The 27084-nt window shown below is 35.9% G+C and overlaps 1 protein-coding gene across 1 annotated transcript in view; it reads left to right on the forward strand.

Moving 5' to 3' along the window:
* LOC122403450 (dipeptidase 1-like) overlaps positions 1 to 27084 on the forward strand; it is a 203711-nt gene that overhangs the window by 27228 nt on the left and 149399 nt on the right. Inside the window, exons 2-3 of the mRNA XM_043406978.1 lie at positions 6530 to 6937; positions 19963 to 20271. Coding sequence (XP_043262913.1) covers positions 6698 to 6937; positions 19963 to 20271 — 549 coding nt within the window. The 5' untranslated portion in view covers positions 6530 to 6697. The remainder of the gene's footprint in view (positions 1 to 6529; positions 6938 to 19962; positions 20272 to 27084) is intronic.

Here is a 27084-nt window from a genome sequence, read left to right on the forward strand (position 1 = left end):
CACTCTTGTGGCTTACACATGGAATGACCCTCAAGTATTCGTCGTGTATTACAATCATGCAAGCACATTAGAAGACTAAAAATAAAAAAAAAATCTGCATTAACTCCACGGCACAAACAAGAACGTTTACAATTTGCCAAAGATCGAATACACCGGAAGAAGAAGTGGCGAAAAGTGATATTTTCCGACGAAAAAAAATTTAATTTAGATGGACATGACGGTTTAAACTATTATTTCCACGATCTAAGAAAAGAGAAATTGTCAAAAATTCGGTGAGCAATGGGCGGTGGTGGAGTAATGGTGTGGGCGGCCATCGGTTACTTCGGTAAGACGGAAATAAAATTTATTCATGGAAAAATGAACAGTATATATTATTTGGGTTTGATAAAGCAACAAATAACAAAGCATGCCCTACGTATATCTGGGTCTGGATTCATATATCAGCAGGATAATGCAGCGGTACATACTGCAAAACTTGTAAAAACCTATTTTGAAAAAGAAAAGATACGTGTTTTATCATGGCCTGCGCAATCACCGGATATTAATATTATCGAAAATTATTGGAGTCAACTCAGTCAAGCAGTTTACAAACATGGGAAACAATACGAGAATGTCCATGAACTAAAAGAAGCTATTGTCGCTGAATGAAGCAATTTAAATCAAGAAAATATTCAAAAATTATATCAGTCGTTACCAAATAGAATGATTGAAATCATAGAAAATAAAGGAGGATGTACTCATTATTAAACAATTAATGAATAATTATATAGATTGATAATAAATTAAATAAATGTTTATTGCTTTATAAGTGTGCTATCATTTCGTCCTTCGTATACAACACTGTTTCTGTTTTGTAAACAAAACGCCGTGATGCCGCGACATCTTTGCAGCGATCCGCATGTTCTGAGCTCGTAAGCTTACTATATTATGTGTTACAAACCCAAAATTGTACGTGTGTCAGTGAGAAATTAAAGATAGTACACATGTGCTATCTTTTTGGCTGGGAGTGTATGTAATAAAAATTATCGGTTTAGATTAGAACCAAATATCATGTACCAGATATTGTAACCAAAAATCGTACCAACACGAACTATCGAAGAGATTTTGCAAAGCTTCAAAGTAGTAGATTTAGATTGATACTAAATCTTTTAAACTTTTGGTGGACATTTGCATTCGAAATTAAATGGATTGGAAAAACCGAAATCTCCAAGGAAGTTCAACTTATAAACGATGCGTAAGTAGGAAGTTTGAACTTTTGAAATGGACCCAGGAAGATTATTAGATTACTTTTCTACGAATTATAATGATCCAACGATTAACATTGTTTCCTAAAAATGAACTATATACGTCTAACTCTAATGGAACCAAAGCTCCGTATGAAATCCTTGCGAATTGTTTAATATTCTTGAGAAAGATGGAATAAAAATTTGAAATGCTTTGTAAAATTGTACAAGTGACATAGTCGGGACTCGATAATGCCTTGAAATATGTAAAATGTGTCTTCCTCCATTTTACAACTGGTACTAAGATAGGTAAAGATTCCTCCACGTATTTGCCTGTAGGAAATTTTTCAATCGTTCAACTGTACAGAATCAATCTTCTCGAGAATATATCCGACTATGAAAGAAATTTCTAGAACATTCGTGCAGGAAATATGGAAGAAAATAATAGCCCTGCGAGGGGGATATGTGGTAAATTGGAATCGATTATATCTTCGGAAAAAACAGATACTTTCGTCATTACATAAACCTTTCCTAAATCTTAAATCTCTTACGAATGACAATTAGTTTCATAATGATTCCGTGCAAATGTAAGTAAGTTTTAAACTTTCGTCCTCTTAGTTTACAACAGTAATTATTGTACGTTATTTCGAGTGACACGAGTGCCATTAGTTTCATTAAAGTAATTTTAAAGTAATTATTCACAATATAGGAACAGCCCGTCATTGTATCTTGTTACCTCAGTTTGTTTCACGAGTCAGTTCTCCGATTGCCCTAAAACGGCGCCTCTTTGAACTGTGAATTGCATATGTATTGCGCCTCTCTATGCACTAGAACACAGATGATGAAGTGGTGATTCGCGAGCCAGTTGTGGCCATTCTTACTATCCATACGCAGATACGAAAGATTGGAGACGGCGAGAACATTTCTTGACACGTCTTGTAATATCACAGACGAGGTATACGAGTATGTAGACCTTGCACATTATGGACTTTTGTGGCCCAATCTGACTGTCATACTGACCTGAAAATTCGGAGATGATTTTAGAGTCCTCTTCTCTGAGTCCTCTTTCTGAGTTGACTCAGGAAGGGATTAATATTCATTTTTGAATCTGTTGGTAACGTTGCGCATGGCACGAAAAAGATAATGAGGTTTCGAGACTCCATAAAAATAGGGTGAAAGATCTACTCGTATACCACGCCTGTGACAATACTCTGGAATTTTTGCTGAATCAATGATAATCAAAACTAACCTAGTGAAGAAGCTCTATATTTATGATAACCTATCCAAGGCGGATCGCAGCCAATTTGCTAATATTATTTAGTTTTTAATTAATAATTGCATTACCCGGCTAAGAGGATACGATTATTAATTAAACGCTAAATAATATTACCCAGGCCTCATCACGTGGAGGTTGCTGCGAGTGGAGACCCGCAATTTTACAATCTGAATAACTAAACTAAGACGATAGAAGGAACCAAAATCCCTTCGATCTGCTAGTTTAATTGTACCAAGCAATTATTTTGTTTAAAAAGAGGAATGAAGCTAAATTATGGGAGACACGACGCAACGCGATGCTGAAACGTATAGCGGATCTTTGGATCGAATCTACTGCCGTTGCTAACTCGATCTCCATAGGAAAACGGATGATGCGCCCCCGAATCGAGGTCTCTATTTCTCCAACGCAATCCGCCGGGAGCTCGAAGGACCCGACTTAGGCTGTCTGACAAAGAGAGAGTACCTGAGACAAGTACGACGTCCGCTAGAAGATGTGCGTTTTCGCAGAAAACGGATACTCCACACCTTCCAGCGAAGAAACATTTTCCTTGCATCGAGTTACCAAGGAAAGGCGATTAGATCTTTCGGACCAACTGTATGGTCGATCACATGTTTCGTTTGACGAAACAGCGGTGATCGAAGCAAGAAATGAAGGAATGAGAGAACGAGAAGTTAAGTTAATAATTGCTTGGTATCGCAGCCTTAAAAATAAATTTAATAAAGTCCCTCGATGTCCTTGTGGTGTCATCCCACGATGATGGAGACCTGTAGGTAAGCTGAAACAAACAAAAAAAGGCTGCATTTGGGGTTAGTTAAACAATTAAATATAATAAATTGGGAAACACGAAGCCCTGAAACGAAACAAATGGACCCAGATAAACCAGTGACGTAAAAATAGACATGGCCAAGAGCACAACATATAGAACAAGCAACCTTAGAGACAAGAATAAAATAAGGGAACAAACACATTCATAAACAAGGAGCCAAAAGTAAAATATGAAAGGAGACCAGACAAATGAAAGCGAGGCGAAACGATAGATTCAATCCCAACAGATATTTGAATATCGAGAAAGAAGTGAGAAATGGTGGATCGAGATATCACTCGCCACCGTGTCGATAGTGATCAGTGAAACAGATTTGTACATGCAGTATAGAATATGCACCGAACAAATCAAACAAGGAATAAGCAGTGAAATATGGAAGGAGACCAGAGAAATAAAAGCGAAACGAAACCCAACATTTAAGCCCAGCAGGCGTTTGAAGGTCGAGAAAGAAATTAGAAACGGGAGGTTCGGAAATCACCACTGGTCAGTAATGGCCAGTGAAAGAAATTTGTATGTGCAATATAGAATATGCGCCAAAGAAATCAAGCAAATAGCAAGAAATCAAATATGTAAGGGGGCCAAATATACAAAATCAAGGCGAAACGATACATTTAAGGCCAGCAGACGTGTGAATTTCGGAAAAGAAATGATAGACGTGAGATTCTGGTCAGCAATGGTCGGTATTGGTCAGTATTGGTCAATAGTTCTCACGAGTGGTCAATCGTGGTCACTAGCGGTCACTGCTGGTCAGTACTGGTCAGTATTGGTCACCAGAGCTCGCCAGTGGTCAGTAGTGGTCAGTAGAAATGGAGTGCAGCCCCACGAGGTTCCGTCACGTCCGCTAGCCCCCAGGAAAAAGAGAGAGTACGTGACCGGCAGTGTAACTTATCCTTAGGCAGAAGAGTTGAAGGAGTGGGGAAGACCGTCCTTGACGATGTCACCAATCAATTATCAATGAACCGTTTCTTCGACCGAAAAATGAATATTCTACCGTAAAATGGTATTAAAAACAATTGTTTGTATAACATATGCTATCGAGCATTATTTTAACTATTGCCCGATGTTAGTTAATAATTGTTGCAAACAATAGGAATGAAAATATGGACAAATTCGAGGAGACTGATTGTTTGAATTTCTATTGAGAACCAAGGACGTACATGACGTATTCGTTTCTTCGACCTTCTGTCCACTATATGATACTTTCTTTTGTATAAGTTTTCATCTTCCTATCGCTGCTATTACGATTTATTCTCACTCTAGCAGTGTTTATTCTTATCCTATTATCTTCGTGGCATTTGTTATCAGCAAATAATACAGGATTCTGACAAGGATACGTAAAATGCGTGAAATAAAATAAATGGACATAGATAAAGCAGTGACATAAAATAAATATGGATAGGAGCATAACATGTGCAACAAGCAACATCAAAGACAAAAACAAAGTAAGGGTACAAATAAATTTATGTATACATAAGACCTACATATGATGGGTGAAAGTAGAGAAATAAAATGATTTTATATTTTCAATGAAATTAATCGATCGATGTCCAATTCTGAACCGTACAGCTGTCTATCAGGTGGCGTTGTAATTTGTTGTTTTATGCTGTATTTTGTAAGTCTGTGTGTTCTGAGACTTTCTGTGCTGATTTCGATTTTGCTCCTATTTTTCGGCGTTATCGCTAGGTACTCTTGGTTTTAATTTTCGTTTTGGCTGAGTACAGTCCAAGTCTAAGCCAACTTCGCAAGAAAAAGTCTAATGACACCAATTCGGAAGATCTTGGTAGGTATTTGACAGCGACGTTTCTCGAAATAATCTTACCATTGAACTCCGATCTCAATAAAGCGATAGTTTCAGCAGAAGCGTGGCATATGATACCATTTTGTCGAAACTGTATCTCAGGCGAATTACATCCACGCGATTCACGCGAAAGGAAAGATAAAATCATTGAATAGTAACGCTCACCAGCAACGGTGACAGTCACATTTTCATTTTGAAAGAAATAGGAGTCAACGACCCCATCAACCAAAATACAACACCACACGATAATATCAGCATCTCCCAAAATGCGACAATTTTGTCCATCGACAAAGCCATTCGTCCAAAAATGGGCATCATTTTTTTTAACAAAATCAGGATCCAATTAATTAGTAAATTCAGAGTGGGCACAACGGCCATTTGTGCTGCTCAACAATGCAATCAGTGCCTTTTTGCCGTTAAATGACGGATTGCGGGTCTTGTTGCCCATCAAACAAACGGAATTATTAATAGCAAATTTTAATAATTTCATCGTGTCGAGTGATCGTATATCTCTCCACGATAGACTTTTAAAACACTTCTGAATGCAAATGTCACGCGAACAAGGGAATAACAAACATGGCTGCTGTGGCAGTTTGAAAGTTATAATCGCTCTTATTCATAGAGTTGGCCTAGTCTCTGTCAGGAAAAGAAACGCACGATTCTGTCCATTTAGAGTAGGTGATTTAGATTAACCTGCATTTTCCTAGAACGTGGCGCTACTGGGACAGTACTCGTTGTCATAGTTTAGAAAGGGTCGCGTCTCTGGAGGGGTTGTTCTAGACTCTGTCAGTCGAAAGGTCCCAAGAGCAAACTTTCTGACAGCTATTGTACGCTAGAGTCCTCTACCACCTGGCAGAGGTAGAGCTAGGGAATAATCATCCATTTAGAGCAAAATGGTTAGATCAGCCTGGATTACCCTACGCTGAACGTCGTATTCGAGAAACATATTTCTGGCGAGTCGTCCATACGATCCGTTAGGTAAAAAGTCCCAAGAGAAAACTTGTTTGAAACGGATAGGACGTAAAAATATCGGATATCCTCCTTGACTCCTCGATTCCAAAATTCAATTTTTAATGAAACCTCTAGACCTAACCCAAACATAAGCCAGACCTGGATATTCCGAATCGAATGACCACCTGGTAGAGGTAGAGCTAGGGAATAATCATGTATCCGTTTAGAGCAAAATTAGCTTGGATTATCCTACGCTGAACGTCATATTCGAAAAATCTATTTCTGGCAAGTTGTCCACTAGGTAGAAAGTCCCAAGAGGAAACTTGTTTGAAACGGATAGGGCGTAAAAATATTGGATATCCTCCTTGACTCCTCGATTCCAATGAATCCAGACCGCAAAGCGTGTCAAAGTGGTGGTGGTTACGGGCACCAGTGACCCGTATCCGTGTTCAATTTAGGTTCGCGTTAGGCCCGGGGTAAGAAGGCGAGTCCGAACGTAAGGGACTAGTGACGATGGACCCGCACGAAGGGTGGCCCGCGTTAGAGACGAGGTACGTGGCATCGATCGTGGCTCGCGTAAGGATGCAGTGATCGGGGTGATCGACCAGTGGATCGACGGGAGGACGATGCATCACTCTGGAGGTGCTGGTTACGGGACCGGGCCCCAGGAGCGGGTGCACCAGGCACCGCGAGCCGCCGGCCAACCCGACAAGTGCCCCTACGACGCCTACCAGGCCCAGATACCGGACTGCTGCGCAGCCGCTGCCGCGCAGGACCCGTATCCGCGCCCGCCGAGCGGATACGACGGCAGGTGTTACGACGACTGCCACCGCAGGACGCCCTACCAAGAGGACGCCTATTCTCAGGTACCACGCACTAATCTTTAATTCAGAATTTAATTGTTTCGCAATCTCCCAGGGCAACGATTCCCATTGAAATCTCGCGTCCTAAGTGTTTCTTGTTTCGATAGGTGCATGAAAAGATTGAAACAGGGTTAGAACAAAACAACTATACTTACTTAATTATAAACTACATAGGAAAAACGTGTTGGGTATACAATATATGTATATATTGCATGAAGGTATATGTATAAAATAAACTGAAGTTAGGAAAAGAAATAAGTGAGGACGCATTGACGATAGTGGCGCGTAGTACAAATTCTAACATTTCTAACAAGGGAAGAATCGTCCGACTTCGATTCTTAACGGGTCTTTGTAAGGTGACAGTACAGTGGGTGTATAAAAAATATTCGTACAGTGACTAATTACTACTAAAATGCTGAATAACAATGTTTATTAAACAATATTTTTTAAAGGGGCAGTCTCACGTGCACGTTGCAAAATTTAACGTCTTTATTCATTTTTTTAAAACTAAATGTCGCATCTAACGCTATAATTTATTTTCGCAATTTACTTTACCATCCTTTGGGAATACAAACTAAATTTTTCAATAATTTTTATTGACTTTTCATTACACTGTGAACGCAATAAACTTTTACTGTCTATAGTATATAGGTGCGGTTCATAATTTTAATTGTTTATATCTTTAAAATTATTGACTACCTACACCTAATATTTTACTCATATCATTAGAACTATACCCTACATATACATAGTTATAGTTATATACATATATAGTTATTAATGTTTAAAGTTCCGCCCGTACTGAATTTTTTCTCGAAAATGCGCAGGATTTCAGGGGTATGTCTATTCACCAAAAATGATTATAATTGACCCCCGCAACCGAAAATAATTTTTCCAGACCGATTTGAAATTTTTAAATTTAATTGTTAATAACTTTTTAACGAAGCCTCCATCAACAAATTGGTATTCTTGATTTTCGTCTTATTTTGGCCTCTAGAATCTCCCAGTAAAATTTTTCCGAGGGTTGACCGAACACCCTATATATGTAGGGTATAGTTCTAATGATATGAGTAAAATATTAGGTGTAGGTAGTCAAAAATTAAATACATACAATCACCTTTCAAAGACTTGTTAAAATCGAAGTTCTTCTTTTGTAAGTTCGTTATTCAACTGCAAAGCATTCCAACTTCGAGAAAAATATTAGCTCGTCCCATATGTTCTTGCCAAGTTTTATATTAGAACTGAAAGCAATATTTTAAACGTATAATGGAATTTTATGAAAAACAGTATACCTCTTCTCGTTCGACAACGCCATCTTTTTTATTAAAATGTATTTAAACACTGTTCATTAAAACATTGAGATTTTCAAATAGTTTACCCACTAATAAGCCTGGAGATTGTTGTATTTTATTTCTTTCTTTAAATGGAAGCTTTGTAGGGGGTTGTCTCGACCCCTAAGTATAATAATTCGTATCTTACTTCAAGTATTTCTTATGTATTTGCATATTAAGTGCACTCTGTAACTTTTTGAGAATTAAAATTTCCCATAAATGTATAAACATCCGCAGTCTAAATGTCCAGAGAATCCAGGTTGGTAATGGGAAAACTATTTAAACGAATCAAGGGAAAATCTGAACAAGGGAGGAAGACGAAAGATTTGAATTCCTTGTGAAAAAATGTAATCAAAAGGCCTTTTACCATTTTAAATTTCAACGATTCGTAGTCAGCTGACCGAGGCTGAAAATGGGCAACGGGACTGGCTTTTGGTAAATTTTAACTGCTTTAACTGACTTTTTGATTCCATTTTTTTGCAAGAAATTCGAATCTTTCGTCTTCTTCCCTCGTCCTGATTTTCCCTTGATTTGTTTGAACAGTTTTTTCATAGCCAACCACTGAATTCTCTGCACTTTTTGTACATACACTGGTGGACAAAATGATAAGGCACCTCAAAATTTTTGGAAATGATCATCTATTTGTACATATACGTGGAATATGAATACACAACAAAATAAGGTACTAGTTTTGACATAATATATGAAAAAATTAAATAAATCGTTCAATCCATTTATTATTTATACCAAGAAAATGAAATTGAGTGTGGACAAAATTATAAGGCACTTTCAATATAAAATTACAAAAGTATTAAAATGAAATAAGATTACATAGTTTTTTTAAGTTTTAATAATGTGTCGACTGCCCTTGACGATGTACCACTTCAATCATTCTTCTTGGTAAACTTCTGTACAGATCCTTTATATAATTTTGATCCAAGCTTTCCCAAGCTTCTAAAATTGCAGATTTTAATTCGGACACTGTATTATACTGTTTTCCACCTTCATATAATGTTCGGCTGAGTTTTCCCCAAACATTCTCAATAATACTTAGGTCAGGAGATCTTGCGGGCCAATTTAAAACCTTTACATTTTCCGTTTCAAAATAATTTTTTACTATGCGAGCGGTATGCACAGCTGCATTATCTTGCTGAAATATATATTTTGTCCCAGCAATTCTGCGAGCGTAAGTGTCTATGTGTCTCTTAATTAAATTTAAGTAACCAGCACTATTCATACGGCCTTGAATGAATTCTATTTCCGTTTTTCCTCTATAGCCGATACCTGCCCATATCATTACTCCACCACCACCACATTGTCTGCGACTTAATACCCTTTGCTCCTTTCTTAAATCGTGGAAATAGTATTTATATCCATCTGGACCATCCAAATTCAGTTTTTTTTCATCCGTGAATATAATTCGTTTCCACTGGTTTTTCCATTGAATGTGCTCTATTGCAAAACTTAATCGGGCGGTCTTATGTTTGTCTGTTAATGGCGGCTTTATAGTAAATTTCTTCCGTTTTAAATAGCTTGTTTTTTTAATTACTCTTTTCACTGTTTTAGTCGATACGTTAACTCCACAATCCACTGCAATTTGTCGAGGCGTAAGTCCAGAATTCGATGCTTTTTTCAAAATTAATCTTTTTTCTCTTGAAGAAAGGGCTGCAGGTCTTCCCTTTGACTTCTGTTTCCCATATTTTTCGGGGTTTTGTAAAAAATTCTGTATAACACACCGACTACTTTTTAGTTTTTTTGCAATCTGTACTTGATTTTCTCCATTAGACTTTAACTGGAGTATTTTAATCTTCTCATCTTCGCTTAATGCTGTTCCTCGTCCCATAATTTAATTTTGGGTTAAAAAGTATTTAAACACTTATAAACTAACTATTAATAAGTAATTTCTACAAGATAAACTTGCAGAGAACTGCACACTTCAACGTTTTCTAACAGACTACTTCAAGTGCCTTAACATTTTGTCCTCCTGAAATTTCGAAACAATGAAACTCAAAGACCACAATGCACCGTGTTTTGTTTGTCTAGACTGGTACGTGGCCTTGAAAGGAAGTTTCTCACTTATAACATAGTTTACTGCTAATAACTTTAAGATTTTACTAAATACATCTGGAATTTCTTATGTGTACAACGGTGCCTTATCATTTTGTCCACCAGTGTAAATTTCCCTTATTTCCTCTATTCTAAACTGCTTGTTCGATCTACTTTTTTACTAGTTCTTCCTCCGTTTTTAATTGACATACAGTAAATTAATTTAAAGGAAGAAAAGAAACGGAAAGGTAAAGGAATTTATTACAATAAAGAAGGTTCATATTAAATGGGAGTATTCAAGTTCTTAGATTGTTTGAGATTGTTCTGAGACAGTCGAAACATTATTTTCGAACTTCTGCTTCGATTCTTTCTATCTTTCGCGTGCCCATGCCTTAAAAATATCGCGCCTAGCGACGCCGTGACCCTTCTACCTAATCTCACAGCTCTGATTAGGCTAGATTAAGATTAAAATAGATCTAACTACTCTTAGAACCGGATGACCGAATTCTGTCAATCCTTTCGTTAATAATCCGACTGTTGTGTACGTCCATGGTATCGCCGAAATAGTGGCCTTGTGGGATTTTCGAGAGACACTTTAACATGGCGTCTATACGTTTGGGTTAGTTGTCAAGATAAGGTTAATTTAGGTTTTGAATAATTTTCAGGAATTACACCAATTTGACACAATCTCGAATTTGATTTGTAAACAATTATTTTATGTGTTTATGTCAGAGACTTTAGATTCGTCACTTTTTACAAGATATTTATTTAGAGGTTATTATTAAATGTTCATATTTAATACTAGCTTTTGCCCGCGGTTTCGCTTATACAGGAAACCGTGTAATTCCCCCGGAAATAGAGATTATTTCTCCATAAAACCTTTTAAGCCCCCATTCACCTCTATAGAGTTTTAATTTTATGTCATGTCGCCATCTTACATTTCAAAATTGATACCATTTGCGTAATTACCGTCCCAAAAGACCTCCATAACGACACCCATACCGATATTTAGGCGTATATACACCATTGCAACGGTTTAGTGGTAAGATAATAATTACGTACTTACATGTTAAATTTGAAGTTTCTAGATCCATTTACGGAAATAAGGCAACTTTAATGCGAAATAAGTGTATCAATGAGCATTCGGACCAAGTATCAGGTAAATCCGATCGCGAACAAAATATGTCCCATACAAACGTTGCAACCCCTTTTCTCCCCTTCAGAGATTGCATTTTTTAAAATGCCGAAATAGGCGTTTGATTAATTATATCAAAGAGCATTAAGACCAAGTTTCAAGTAAATCCGACCACAAATAAAATATTCCTCATATAAACGTTGCAACCCCTTTCCACCCCCTTTGGGATTGAGTTTCGGAATATCCTTTCTTATTCCTTGTTAAAGGAAACCTCTGTGCAAAACTTCAGCTTTTTATGTCCAAGGGTTTGGCTTGGGCGTTGATGAGTCAGTGAGTTAGGCCTTTCATTTTATATAGGATGTTCGGCCACCCCTGAGAAAAATTTTAATGGGACATTCAAGAGGTCAAAATAAGACGAAAGAGTCAAGAATACCAATTTGTTGATGGAGGCTTCGTTAAAAAGTTATTAACGTTTAAAGTTCCGCCCGTACTGAATTTTTTTCTGGAAAATGCGCAGGATTTCAGGGGTATGTCTATTCACCAAAAATGATTGTAATTGACCCCCGCAACTGAAAATAATTTTTCCAGAACGATTTGAAATTTTTGAATTTAATTGTTAACAACTTTTGAACGACGCTTCCATCAACAAATTGGTATTCTAGATTTTCGTCTTATTTTGGCTTCTAGAATACCCCATTAAAATTTTTCTCCTGGGTGGCCGAACACCCTGTATAGATTTCCTTTCTTTAAGTAGTCTCTGGCGAAACGTAACGAATATCTGAATAAAATTTTAATTATTTTGGATGAAAATATTAAGAGTTATAGAGATTACAAACACACGGACGTGGAATTTCTTTAATAAATTGCAAACGTTTTAGTTTGTAACAGATATACGATTTGTTGAAGTTTATGGATTTTTAAATAATGTTTCGAGAGCAATAACAATTTGTGGACATTTGAAAGGCAAATCTGAAATTCTAATTAAGATTTTGACAGTTTCAATACCACTCGTAGCTTTTACTGGGGATTGACATGTCTTGAGCCTTTATTGAAGTGCATTTGCAAAGGAAGGTTAGGAGATTCGAGGAACTTAGGTCGAGTTCGTCGTATTAGGCCAAACCAGGTCACCTGACTAATTGATTATGTAGCTTCCACAGAACTCTCGGCGAGTCGGACGTGCATTAAGGGACTTCTAATTACTGACAGAGCTGCGAAAAATATCATTCGAATAAATAAAAATTGGGCGAATAAAAATTTCTTAGAATAAGAAACTATTCGGATGAAAATTTATTTGAATGTTCATTCGAATAATAGGCGGCTACGTTTATCTGGATAAAATACTTTGACTGAAATGAACTGAGAAATTATTCCAGTAAGTCGTCACTTATTTACACGAACAAATGGAGGATAATTTGTTACGAATGAAAAACAATTATTCTGTGGATGAAATATTCGTCGAAAACGAATTTATTCGAAAGAATTAGAATAATGTTCAACCCTGAAAAGAAATACGAATAAATACATTGAAGCAATTCAATCTGTGAAAATAAATAATTGTTTGTGAAAATTGAATTTGAAAATTGTTCAAATAAATCGTTATATTATTTATTCGAACGATTCATTCGAATAACACGAGTTTATTTGAACAATTATCTTGAATAATGCCCAGTTTTTATTGAATGTGACAGTTATTCGTTCTATTATTTGTGTAATGGTCGATTGATTGGAATTTATTCAAAAGTATTTAATTGAGTATTTATTTGAAAGAATTCGAATGATTTGTTCGTTCAAATGGAGAATAATTTCTTGTGAGTAACGAACAACTATTCTGAGCATAATATCTTATATAAAATAATCAATTGAATGGAATTTATTGGAAATAAATATTTATTCAAATAGAACATTTTTTTATTCTTATTTATACTCGCTACAATTGTTCCAAAATTCTTTCAGATATTTCGAAACAAAGACTGAATAGGTTTTAGAAAAACTCGAAAGTGCTTGTTTCGAATGATCACGTATTACAAATGCATCGAATTATATAGGGTGGCTCAATAATAATTAAACAAACGTGACGGGAATTAATTCTACAAAAAAAAACCTGAGAAATAAGAATAAATATTGTTTGTACGAGGTTTCGATATCGAACAAACTAAATTTGAAATTGTCTGATCATTGGTCACTGTTTCTACTTACACAAAGGCTCAAATTGCTGTCCGCTGCGCATGAATTTTAAAACTCTATTTCCTCGCAAACGAAGCTTCATAGGGAAAAAATTGTATCCACGTGTTCGACACAATTTTTCACGTGAAATTGTCCAAAAAATATTAAAAAATTGTCACAATATTAAAAAAATAATAAATTTGCAATAAAAAATTACAATGTTTTTGGGTGAATATCTCGACTATACGTATAGAATTAGAATGAAACGTGGTAAACAAATTGATTGACAACTATTTAACACATTTTTGGTTCTTCCTCTAAATTTTTAAACAAATCGGTTTTTAAAGACGTTTTCTCAATTAAATTAGTGTCTTTACAGATTTTCAATAATTTCAAATGTTTCTAATGATTTTGTATCTGTATGATTTAAAATCTTTACATTCTAAATTTTATTTTAAGCAACAATATTTGTAGAATTTTTTTTGTAAACTATATGTTCAGCAAAATTTTGTTACATTTTGTAAAGTTTAAGTTCTCCTATTGTATTTTCTATTATTTCGGTTTCTGAAATGGGAGTCGACTGTCGGAACATTACTTCCAAGTGCAAATTATAGGAAATAATGGGGAAACGAACAAACTTTCTTTTCATTTCACTTCCCGATCAGCCAATTCGTAAATGTAATTTGCAAATGACTCGATTATGAAGATTCTCGACGATCGATTCGTCGAATAAAGGTCGCCTCGGTGCGTTTCAACGTGTTTCATTTTTTCAGCCATATCTGGCTTTCAATGGAGGCTCGTTCCCTTTTGAAATTCCTTCGAAAAGAGCTTCTTTGATCCTCGCTTCGGCGAGCATTACCGCTCGCATACCTCGTTGCCTCGAAAATTAACGATATACGCGCGTTTCTTTGCGTTTCAGTTGCGAATATTCGGTCGAAAAAATAACCGTTCTACGTACAATTTTTTTTCAAAAAACCCATAAAACTTGTCCATGCAAAACTTTTGCCCGGTTCTTCGTAGGTCTTTCGAGAATGCGTACAAATATTTTCGATAAAAAGTGACAAAAATTGTTATTAAAATTATTTGACTCAATACTTTTGAAGCTATTTTGAAAAAATCGACTCCGGATGGCTCGCAAGATATCTTGAAATTTAATTAGTTAATTGGCTTGAAATTTCAAGCGAATCTTCAAGAGCCTTCATCAGTGGAACTACGGATATCGAAATTCGATGTGTTCTATTTTTTTTCCACGCTTGATAAGCAAAAAACAATACAAAAAAAAAAAATTCCTCTTTTCAACGGCCTCAAAAAAACTTGATTTGTAATTTTTTCCCCGCTTTTTTATTGCACTTTGAACGAGTCGTCCTCAGCATTGCTATAAACAACGATAATAAAACTTATTATATTCGCACGAAATGAGATTATTTTCATGAAAATACCTATTCATCTTTCGAATCGTGTGTGCTTTATGCCATAAAATACTCGATATAATAATAAATTTGCATCGTTTCTTTACCATTGCTACTCATACAATCTTCGTTCAAAACCAAGCAAAATTTTGTAGTTTTTATATATTTCGGTTCAGTAAAAAATTTGTTAAACTTTCAGGAACCGTTGAAATTTGAAAATTTTTTTAGAGCAACTCATGTTAGTATCAATGGTTTGCCGAACAACTTAGGATCGTGAAAGTAGAGGGTACAACATTTAAAATACACCCACGAAGTCTGTTAGGTACGATTTCCTTTGGTGAATGTATGATAGTTCAAATATTGACGTTTCGATCAAGTGCCTCAATACTAAAGTGTTTCAACTTTTTTGAGTTTTATTAACTTAAATTTCGACAGACATTTCAAACTCTTTTGCTCGACGACATTCGTTATTTGAATCGTTAATTTTCTAACGAATGTCGAAGTAGATTACTGAATGCAAACACGCAGCATTCTTTATTGTTAGAAACAAGTATAATTATGGCGAATACTCACTTTAGTGGTTTCGCACTAATTTCGTTTATTTTTTCGGATTTTGCACAGATGATTGTATCCAATCCTTATAAAAAAATGCGCTTTTGCACTTTTTTAACAAGAAAACTTAAAATTTGTTAAATCTATAGTATACGTGGAACGATACCAATGATTTTTGAATGTGTTATGGAGGACGAAATTGTGAACAACTTTTATTTGAACAACAATTGCTATTTGGTTTTAGTTCTTGAGATACTTGTAAACAATGTTGGTACTACTACATTCACTCCGTCTGTTCGTGTTTTGTTAATTTAAAAAAACTTAAAAAAAAAGTCACCCCTACTACTGAGAGTGGATTCTCCTTGACATGCTCGAATATCGATGAGATAATACATACATAGTACATAATGCAAAGATGAATTTTTTTTTTAATGAAACTTTTATCAATGTATTTCTGAGAATTATCCAATTAAAATAAGACCAAACACGATATAATTTGTTTTTAACCTACTTCTGAAAGGGTAATAAGATCGTGTTCTGGAGTGCCAGAAAAATGAGTCATTGTCGCTTAGTAAGGAGATCAGGCAGTTAGAAAATCGATTTTTTCGATGACAGTTCAAATATTCACGTTTCGATCAACTATTCCAATACCAAAGTGTTTCAACTTCTTGAGTTTTATTAATTTCTTGAATTTCGACAGATTTTTCCGTTTACTCCATCCACGCCTAACCCAGACCTCGTCTACATTATCAGTGATTCTAACAATTTTTTAAACTCTTCTGCTCGACGACATTCGTTATTGGAATTGTTTTCTAACGAATGTCGAAGTATCCGTCATTAACTGAAACTGTAACAACAGTCGAAGCAATTTGAGCTTCGGTAACAGAGGCCCGTTCATCCGGCAGAAAGCGGGACGATCAGAAATCGCGAGTTTTGGTTCGTTTCAACGATTTCAGCGGCGCTGAATCTTCCAGCAGCCTTTATGGATTTTCGGGATCCGAAAATTGATTCGAGCCAGCGTGCATGCTTAAAGTTCGAAGTTTTGCTGTACGTATATCTGGCCGATATCGATTTGGCCCAGTTTTACGCTTGCGTTTCCTCGCCATATTTTAGGAATTCGCCGACTACGCGCCGTAGCACGAAGGAAAGAACGAGAAGGAGGCAACGAGGAAACGGGATCAGGCTTGGGAGATCCTGCCGAAAATAAATCAACGTTATTCTTTGCCAATAATCCTGAAAATGGAAGTATTCTTCCCGGCGGTCGTTTCGCGTTCTCGGCTTGTGATGCAATTTTGATGCGTACTGCGCATGCACTACTGCAACACGCCAATCTTTTTTCATTTTTAATTCCAGAACGGGACTTCCAATGGTGATTCGAGTCCTTGGAGAAATTTCTTCCCTCGTTCTACGAAACGTGAAATGTCTTAGATATTACAAAGTTTTAGTATTATTCGGCAGCATTTTAACGAGTCTAAAATATTATACCAGAAAAACAAGACTGAAACAACGATAAATGGAAATATCCAAAGTAAACAGAAAACTATTTAAACGGGTGAAAACACTGTTTTAGATCGGAGGGATACAGGGTGTTTGACCATCCCTGGGAAAAATTTTAATGGGAGATTCCAGAGGCCAAAATAAGACGAAAATCAAGAATACTAATTTGTTGATTGGGGCTTCGTGAAAAAGTTATTAAAAAATTAAATTAAAAAATTTCAAATACTCTGAAAAAATTATTTTCGGTTGTGGGGGTCAATTACAATCATTTTTGGTCAATAGACATACCCCTGAAATCCTACGCACTTTCGAGAACAAAAATTCCTTACCGAAAATATAATGTCTGATTAGACGTTGATATGTTTCCCTTAAATTTCATGCGTATATTTAAAATGTCACAACTTCTAAACGGATTGAAGGATTTCAATGTTTCAAAAGGCAAACAACACGTATTTTAGTGAAGAACATGTAGAAATTCTAAAAATATTGGAAAAGTTGTTCCTTTACCCCGTAAAGTTAGAAAAACCCCATAAAACTGGTCAAATTTTGAAACGGCCATAACTCCTACAATAGTCAATGGATCTCATTGAAATTTAGTATGGAAGTAGAGCCTATGGATACATACAAAAAAGTACTAAACAAAATTTCCGTAGAACTTCAAACAAACTTATCAAAAATGAAAAACGAATTTTTAAGACAAATCTACGGGAGTACAATTTTTCGGCTGAAATTAAAAAATTTCAAATTGTTCTGGAAAAATTATTTTTGGTTGCAGGGGTCAATTACAATCATTTCTGGTGAATACACATACCTCCGAAATTTTGCGCACATTTAAGAAAAAAAATGTAATGTAATGTCTGACTATACATGACATGTTTCCCTTAAATTTCATGCGTATGTTTAAAAAATCATAACTTCTGGATGGATTGAAGAATTTTAATGATTCAAAATCAAACAATGCGAATTAATGAAGCTCCAGAGCCCGTTCTACAGGCGGAACTTTAAATATTAATAACTTTTTCAACGAAGCTTCAATCAACAAATTAGTATTCTTGATTTTCGTGTTATTTCGGCCTCTAAAATCTCCCATTAAAATTTTTCCGGGGTGTGGGCGATCACCCTGTATACATATATTTAGTGAACCAATTCTCTGTGGAGATGCTTTAACATTAAAACTAAAGCATTTAAAACTAAAGATTAAGTCGAAACGAATACTTTTAAAAATCCTTCGTATATAAGCAATTAAATTTAACGCGCCGAGTGTGTGCAGCTGGCGTCGCGTAAATTTACAGACTGTGGACCAAAATGGCGGAGGCGGCCTTGGTAGACAACTGTCCGTATCTCGAGAACGGAGCACTCGATTTTAAAATGGTAAAGGGTCATTAAATACGAAGTCGGACACTTTCTGGAGTAAGTTTTCAAATTATGTTCAACTTTGGAGCTGAATGATATTTATACGTATCTCAAAGAATTTTTAAAAATTTTGTAAATTATTAGAGTTACAGACGCGTAAAGTTGAGCGTTACTTTTTTTCAAAAGACTATAGCTGCTGAACTAACAAACGGATTATAATGCGCTTTTGGCTGCTTGTAGCGAAGACATTACCAAATAAAAATTATACAGATTATAAAAAAAATTGTTTTTTATCTTTTTTTTGCAATTGTTTGAAACCAAATGGACTGCTTTTGTACCGGAGAAATGTTTAAAAATCTGAATAAAAGTGACAACATAGCTCCATTTGTCCTCTTGACGGACATCTTTTCAAAAACATGGACAATTTAAAATTGGCCCTATGAAAATGAATTTCAGCGAACGCTGCCATTGTATTAGAGTTAATATTTATAATACTATTGGGAATTTAGGATCTCGCTCTTTGTCGATGGCACTAATTGGAAATATTTCTGTACCACTACGTGACAAAGTAGTGCTAAAAAAGCTTTCATTACTGCTAAAAAAGACGGTTTGAAAATACATATTCAGAATGTTTAATTTTAAATAGTTTAAGGGAACTTTATTCACTTTTCAAACAAGAAAATTGATAGACAGAGTTTAATACTCGCAGTTTTGGCGCTGTACGTTGATTGGCGTGTCACGCGCTGGCTCTAGTGACAAGACACAATCACGCGTTTCTTGTTTCCCATGCACGAGTCCTTCCTTTCATCCGTACGCGTCCTTTCTACCCACTCCGTGTCGAAACCACGTGCAATGTACACGTGCCGCGTTGTGATACAACCAATGTATATTTCTCTTACAAGGGGAGCTTCCGGCAGTGGAAATCGCTTTTGAAACGGTAGCAGGTATAAATCATGGTACATACCTAGTATCAAAAAACCCTAAAGGGGCCTTCGTTTTCGAGATATTAATACATATCCAAAAAGTATAGTACAATTTGTACACTTTTTGTTCACGAAGATAGAACAATTTAAATGTCGATAATTTTCCGGGTCGAAAATCAGTAATTTCTGAACTTTGGCGCGTGAGTTAGAATAATAATATTTATATCTATCATCTTCTATAATATCGAATACATTTATCGAACGATTCGAATTCCTCTCGCAAAAAGAAATCGAGAAGTCCTTAGCCATTTCTCTATCGGAGGCTCCGTTTTCGAAATACAAGCAATCGAAGTCGGATCAGCTGATCGGTGCCAAAATGGCGCGCGTGACCTTCGTGGATTTCAACTGCTCGTATCTCGAGAACGGAGCGTCCGATTTGAAAACGACAAAGAACTTTTCGCTTTCTTTTCGCTAGAGGAATCCATGCTCCTCGTTTCGCCCCACTTGGACAAATTACACTTAAACGTGATCGTATTTTAACAGAACACGATTCTTTGAGTAGATGCAACCGCATCTTTCGATCGCGTAGCGTAGCTTATGGGAAAAATCTCTGTAGCAGGATGTTCCTCCGACCTTTCATCGGTCTCAGTCCAGGCTGGGGTACGAGGAGCGTCCCCAATCCCGCGTGGGATACACCTCGGACTCCCGGTGCGCCAGTGGGCTCGGTTACGACGACACTGGCGGCGGTTATTTGGACCAGAGCGACCCGAGGATGTATTGCACCAGCGGCTATTGCATGGGAGACACCATGATGGCCGCCAACAGGGGTGTCTGCGGCGAGGAGGTCGAGCTGGACATGCGGAGGCACATCCAGGCCTGCGCCTGTACCTGCAACCACATGGGCTACGGGAATTATATGGACTATCAGGTAAGTCGTCTCTCTAATTGGTTTAATCTCTTTCGCACACACGAATGGGAGAGGGGAATCCCGGTAATAACGCCCGGAAATCCGGCGTCTATTCAAATATTTCACCCAGGGATTAATTTTGGCGAAACAATGGCGGCGTTGCAAAGTCAAACGAAGTCAACGTCACCGCCTATGTTTTGGCGAGATCGTCGCGTGACGTACAGTCGCACCGGAAAGTAAGTCGACACGCCTTCTATGGATACGTTTTTTCGTTATATTATTTATTCAAACGATTAAATATTTTTTTTATTCGAATAAAAAAGTTCATTTGAACAATTATCTTCAATAATGTCCAGTTTCGATTGAATGTGACAGTTATTCGTTCTATTATTTGTGTAATGGTCGATTGATTGGAATTTATTCAAAAGTATTTAATTGAGTATTTATTTGAAATGATTTGAATGATTTATTCGTTTGAATGAAGAATAATTTCTTGTGAATAACGAACAACTATTCTGAGCATAATATCTTATATAAAATAATCAATTGAATTGAATTTATTGGAAATAAATATTTATTCAAATAGAAAATTTGGAATTGATTTTATTCATATTCATATTCAGTACAATTGTTAATAATTCGAGAAATTATAAAAAATTCTTCCAGATACTTCGAAAGAAAGACTTAATAGGTTTCAGAAAAACTCGAAAGTGTTCGTTTCGAATGATCACATATTACAAATGCATTGAATTATATAGGGTGACTCAATAATAATTGAACAAACGTGACAGGAATTAATTCTACAAATTGTGAAATAGGAATAAATTTTGTTTGTATGAGATTTTGATATCGAATAAACTGAATTTAAAATTGTCTGATCATTGGCCGCTGTTTCTACTTACGTCGTCCGACCTCGAGTTTAACAGGTCTTTGTAAGGTGATAGTACAGTGGGTGTAAAACGTATTCGTACAGTGACTAATTACGACTAAAATGCTGAATAATAATGTTTATTAAACAATATTTTTTCAAAATACATGTTACATGTTTTCTTCAGTTCTGTTGTCATTATCAAGGGTACAAGTAATTTAAACATTTGTAATAAAAACAACAAATAATTGTAAAATTAATATTTATAATTAGAATTTAGCAGGGTTTCCCTTTGATTTTATTATTGCAGCTAGCCTTCTAGGTATTGAATTAACTAAATTAGATATGATCTTATTAGTAATATTATTGCATTCGTTGATTAAAGTATTAATCAAGCCAAACATGCTTAATAGGGTTAATATCTGGTAATCGAGGGAGTTTTTTTAAATGTGCTGCAGTATTATATACAATCCATATTCTTGTATTATGAATACTATTACTTTTGAAAAAGAAATCAATTTTCCGAATGCTTGGTTCTCTTAATAGGTTTCAGGAAAACTCGAGAAACGTTCAAAGGACCCCGCACAGATATTATGGAAAATGGCCCCTGGTTAAATTTGCTGAACTTTTGATATGATGTAGTTCATGATGTCTTGATGAAATGTTCCAATGGGCCCAAGATCATAAATTGAACAGTTTCCGAGATACGGGGGACCAAAAATCAATAATAGTGCGCCTTATTCTAAACTACCACGTTTGAGCATATTTGAGTGTAAGAAGCACTGTTGTGACCCTGTGGGCTCTTAAATATTACCCCTTGACCCCCTGACCCTCTGACACCCCTTCAGGAGTCAAAATAAAAAAAGCCAAAAAGGTAAAAAATGGTTCTTTTTTTCATTGTATAAACATGAAGCACCGTCGACATTAGCATTACCCAGTGTGTACCACGAGGAGGTTGCTCGATCATTGTTTATAACAACCTCAACATTCATATTGTCCTGATACCCTCTGTTAGCGCAGATTGACACTTCGTTCGGAATCGTACCAAATATCAAGTTCTTATTTATCACAATCCCAAAAATGAACTGGAACTAGAAGAGGAAGTAATAAATGGTTACTACTGCATCTGTCAATCCGGTACCAAAACATTGAGTACATGCGCACATATTGCAAGTGTTTTAAGGTTTTTAGGATTTGCTCGTCATCAAAGGCATGCCAGATATTCGGATGGCAATTTTCTAAATACGACCAGAGATTCTTATGGTCGAATAGAGAGAACTATAAAAACGGCCCTCTTCAGGGCCACATGGTGTGCAAAATCCGATTAAGCAACCTCCTCGTGGTGCACACTGGGTAATGCTAATGTCGACGGTGCTTCATGTTTGTACAATGAAAAAGAGAACCATTTTTTACCTTTTTGGCTTTTTTTATTTTGACTCCTGAAGGGGTGTCAGAGGGTCAGAGGGTCAAGGGGTAATATTTAAGAGCTCGCAGTACAACTACTGAGTTTCAAGGAGTCAAATAAGTGGACAGTGTACAATAGTGCTTCTTACACTCAAATATGCTCAAACCTGGTAGTCTAGAATGAGGCGCACTATTATTGACTTTTGATCCCCCGTATCTCGGAAACTATTCAATTTACGAGCTTGGGCCCATTGGAACATTTCACCAAGACATCATGAACTGCATCATATCAGAAGTTCAGCTAATTTAACCGGGGACCATTTTCCATAAGATCTGTACAGGGTCCTTTAATTGAAGAAGAATTTAAGTTTTATTAGGACATCCAATTCGGAGCAGAATGCATGGTTTGTCTGAAAATTCTTGTTTTACTATTGCACGAACATTTTTCATTCGCTGTTATAAGTACTCGAACCGATGTGTACTTAAAATGCATGGGATGGACTAAACGATTCGATAAACAACCATAAATTTTAAAAACGTTTTATTGAGAAGTAGTAACATATTGGACCTAAACGTTGTGCTACAAAATGAACATTTCACAACTTATTAAGAAACCTCACTTACGAATAATTCAACGAAGAACTCAGTTTGTTATAAGAATTGTTGGTTATATAGACCATACGTTTGTATGAATGTTTCTTCTCGTTTTAGAGTATCGTACATCTTGTATTGAATTACGTTTAACAATATAATCCCAGAAAATGTGACGAACGACTAAAAAGAAAAAGAGGTGGGGGGAGGGGGTGTTATGATAGATCATGACTTTAATGAATTTAAATAAATAACTTTTCTTCTATCCTGTGCATTTCGGAAATTATAACAGGTAAATAGAAAACAGCCTTACATTTAAGGATTAATTTCTATGTCATAAAGATAATTTACTGAATAAAAAAAAATACATATGTATATCTAAATATGACTCATAAACTCCCAAATAAGTGGACAGTGTACAACAGTGCTTCTTACACTCAAATATGCTCAAACCTGGTAGTCTAGAATGAGGCGCACTATTATTGACTTTTGATCCCCCGTATCTCGGAAACTGTTCAATTTACGAGCTTAGGCACATTGGAACATTTCACCAAGACATCATGAACTGCATCATATCAGAAGTTCAGCTAATTTAACCGGGGGCCATTTTCCATAAGATCTGTGCTGGGTCTTTTGTTTCGAACGATAATTATATGGGATGACTCGATAATAAACAGCCTATTTGTGAAAAATGTAAATTGAAAAAGTAAAGTTGCATGTATTGGGTGATTTATGCTGAAAGATAATCGTTTTTTTTCATCATGTACCCGCACGACTGAGGCGAATGTTTGCCGCGATAATGGCGCGGACAAGTCTATAGTTGTAGCGTGAAAGCCTAGTTCGACAACCGACGTCCAAGTGTCAAACTCCAAACTTCGTCGAGCGACTCTGAAACTGGATCCCGAAGAAACTGGGAAACAGTTTAGAACGAGCGACGAGGAAAACTTGCAAATTCACCTCTGACCTATCAGAATATTGCAAAGAAAACGAAAACCTGACGAGGTGGGAGTCGCCAGTGCAGGATCGTCGATTTTGTTCCAACTTTTTTATCGTTGATATTTGGACCAGCGTAACTTCGCGAAAAGAAATCGGATAGTTCGCCAGGCTCGTTTCGAAGGCCAAACCCTTCGCTCTCCGTGAAATTAAAGGCGATTCTTTTCCGCGAAAATTTTTTCAAATTCAAACGGCTCTACAGAGTTTAAAAATTTTTCCGCGATTCGTTTCACGATTAATTCAAGGGTGGAAGCTTGGTGTTTGCAACGAGCCCTTAAAAGTTTTAAATAATTCTCGAACGAATCGCGAAAAGAAGAATTTGTTCGACATTTTCGAGTCGTTTGTACTTGGAAAATTTATAGAAAGTTTTACTTTGGAGCGACACAACAAAATACCAAAGCTCTTTTGGTGAAATTCAATTAAAAATGGAGGCTTTGGTCGTGTGATTTAATAACACGCTGAAATATGTTTTCAGAGTTTGAATATGTTTCGAAAATTGCTTTGCTCGGATGAAAAAATTCCCAAAGATGGAGTTTCGCGTGGATAAATCAATAATTCGTCGTTTCATAATGGTTTGGAAACGGTTTCCGCGACATAATGGAGATTTAAAATTTTAAAGAGAGTGCACACGACAACACGAGGGGTGCAGGGAGCCTTTTGTGAGAGGGAAACGCTTTTGTGGAGGTCGCACGAGGGCTTATATGTAATCATAAAGACTTAGTATAACGCCGTGGGGTCCTTTCTTTCGATAGAAACCGAGTGCTGTCTCATCATCGTTCCTTTTTTTTTTTTTTTATCCTTGGCCATCTTTTCCGTTTCGGTCCTTCCATTCTGTCAGCCCTTGGCCGTCCCTCGACTTCACAGAAGAGTCTCAGAGTCGTTTTGATCGAACGCAAAGGAGCCGAGAAGCTGTCGAGATTTCTTTGTGAATTTTTAAGACCGTAATGAATTACTTGTGACGGTATAAAAGCTCGAGGTGGTTAAAAATTGGAGCACAAACCTTAATAATCCGATGACGGACAGTGCCAGCGACAGGACTGAATTCGATTTAATTTTGTCAGACGAGAATTGTATCGAATAAAATTTCGAATAAATTCTATTTAATTAAACATTTTATTTGAAAATAATATTCGGGGCTCCCGAAATGGGAGAAGCAATAGCAGGGTAGGGAAAATAGGGATCCCCCGTTTCACTTAAAGATGGTCTACGTGGAGATTTTAGTGGGTAAACATCTCACACTACCTCGAAATCCCCCCTAAGGTGTCTTCAAAAGATTTCTTTAGCTTCTAAAACATCCGAAGACGTCTTTTCGTGACGGGATTCCATCAGTTCCTTGATAGATAAGTGATGGGTATCCCGCTAACAAAATATAAATAAACATTCTACAGTCAAATTGCGTTTAATTCAAAACAAAAGATTCATTTTTAGATTTGATGTATAAATGTAGCCTCTCTCGAATCGCAACTGAACCGAATGGCGAGAAAAATTCGTAATTAGATAATTTCTTATTAAACAATTTTCAGTTTATTTATGTTTCTAAATGTCGATGGCTCTTGAAATCAAATGTCATTTACCTATGAAATTTTTTTAAGAATAACATTCAATGCAAAAAATTGAAATTGAAAATAATTGAAAGTTAGGTAATTCAACTAATAAAAATTCATAGTTGGACAATTTCTCGATAATTATTTTTCAGTTTATTTAAGCTTCCAAATGGCAATAGTTCTTGAAACCAAATGTCAATTTAGTAATCTAGTTAATAAAAGTTTGTAATCAGACAATTTCTTATTAATTAGTTTACAGCTTATTTAAGTTTCTAAATGTCGATAATTTTTTAAAAATAGTATTCAGTGGTTGACGTTTTTCTTTTTTCTAAACGGTAATATTATTTACTACAGGAAATTCACATACTTTCGTTTTCTAATATAGAAATTTAATGAATTTAATCACGTTTCAATGGTACTTAATTTTTTACTTCATATATTTCAGTTTTTAAAATAAAAATAGAGGCATCTATCCAGATCCATCACCTTTTTTGTGCCATCTTGTAACTTAGGTTCTGTTTTTTAATTTTTAGAAAAATTAAGTGTGCCTGTTTGTACATTGTTGTGCAATTAAGCTTTAAAATTCGCGGACAGTTCGGGGTCACTTGTAAACAGGATTTTAAATTGTTTTAGCTTATAGCTTTTATCGGGACGAGTAAAAGATGCTTACGTAGGTCCTAAAATCAATAATTTCGGTGTAAAATGCAATTTTATATTTTCTTGTATTTTCATTTTTTTTTTTTAAATTCTATCCTTTAGAAACGGTTTGAAATAATTTAATGTGATAAGGATGGTTTGGAGAGATAAACCATGTAAACTTAAACTAAAATCAATAGTTCAACTTAAAGTAAAATCAAAAGTTTACTGTTGACACATTCGACAAAAATATATCCATCTTTAAAATTGTTGAATTTCCAGCCGAAATGTAGACAATATCCACACACCTTTGTGAGTAGTTGGGTCGGAGTGGCGCTGGAATGATTTCCGGTGGGTTTGGTGAATCGCATGTGGATCGTTGTGCAGATGTTCGCAATTAAGTATTTGAGTTAGGTAACTGTATTCAAATAAATATATTTATATATATCAACTGATATGTGGCTTCTCAAGATCGACCCCATAAATTCTCAAGAAAAATATTACAGTAATTATAAATAGTAAAGTAAACATTAAAGAATTAGAAAAGGGTCGCACAACAACCTTTCTGCGATCATTTCAAAATCTCTACCTTCGAAACTCTGAATTCAATTTTCTCAATAAAATTTTTACAATAAGAACTGATAATTTTTTAAAAATATGATTGAAACGACTATAAAAGGTTTAAAAATGTTTCCCCATGGTTGGAACTACCATATATTTGGAGAGCGAAGTCTCTCCTTTATAACGACATTAAAAATATAGGAAGCTGCCTTCGGCGAGTAGGATTATTTATTAACA

Source organism: Colletes gigas, unplaced genomic scaffold (assembly GCF_013123115.1).
Source record: "Colletes gigas isolate AHSC1104 unplaced genomic scaffold, ASM1312311v1 Colletes_gigas_Sc00053, whole genome shotgun sequence".
In the NCBI taxonomy this organism is placed as follows: domain Eukaryota; kingdom Metazoa; phylum Arthropoda; class Insecta; order Hymenoptera; family Colletidae; genus Colletes; species Colletes gigas.